General features: G+C 66.1%; 1 protein-coding gene across 1 annotated transcript in view; it reads left to right on the top strand.

The window, feature by feature from the left end:
• The window catches only part of LOC109302271 (zinc finger protein ZIC 5-like), a 16,876-nt gene that overhangs the window by 5,560 nt on the left and 11,000 nt on the right, over positions 1-316 (top strand). The window contains exon 2 of the mRNA XM_019523834.1: positions 6-316. Within this exon, the coding sequence (XP_019379379.1) occupies positions 6-316 (311 nt within the window). The remainder of the gene's footprint in view (positions 1-5) is intronic.

Here is a 316-nt window from a genome sequence, read left to right as displayed (position 1 = left end):
GGCAGCCCATCAAGCAGGAGCTGATCTGCAAGTGGCTGGAGCCCGAGCAGCCGCCGGGCGCCGGGAAGCCCTGCTCCAAGACCTTCAGCACCATGCACGAGCTGGTCAACCACGTCACGGTGGAGCACGTCGGCGGGCCCGAGCAGAGCAGCCACGTCTGCTACTGGGAGGAGTGCCCCCGCGAGGGCAAGCCCTTCAAGGCCAAGTACAAGCTCATCAACCACATCCGCGTGCACACGGGGGAGAAGCCCTTCCCCTGCCCCTTCCCCGGCTGCGGCAAGGTCTTCGCCCGCTCCGAGAACCTCAAGATCCACAA

Source organism: Gavialis gangeticus, unplaced genomic scaffold (assembly GCF_001723915.1).
Source record: "Gavialis gangeticus isolate Ggan-Ray unplaced genomic scaffold, GavGan_comp1, whole genome shotgun sequence".
NCBI lineage: Eukaryota > Metazoa > Chordata > Crocodylia > Gavialidae > Gavialis > Gavialis gangeticus.
This window is presented reverse-complemented; position numbering and strand designations above follow the sequence as displayed.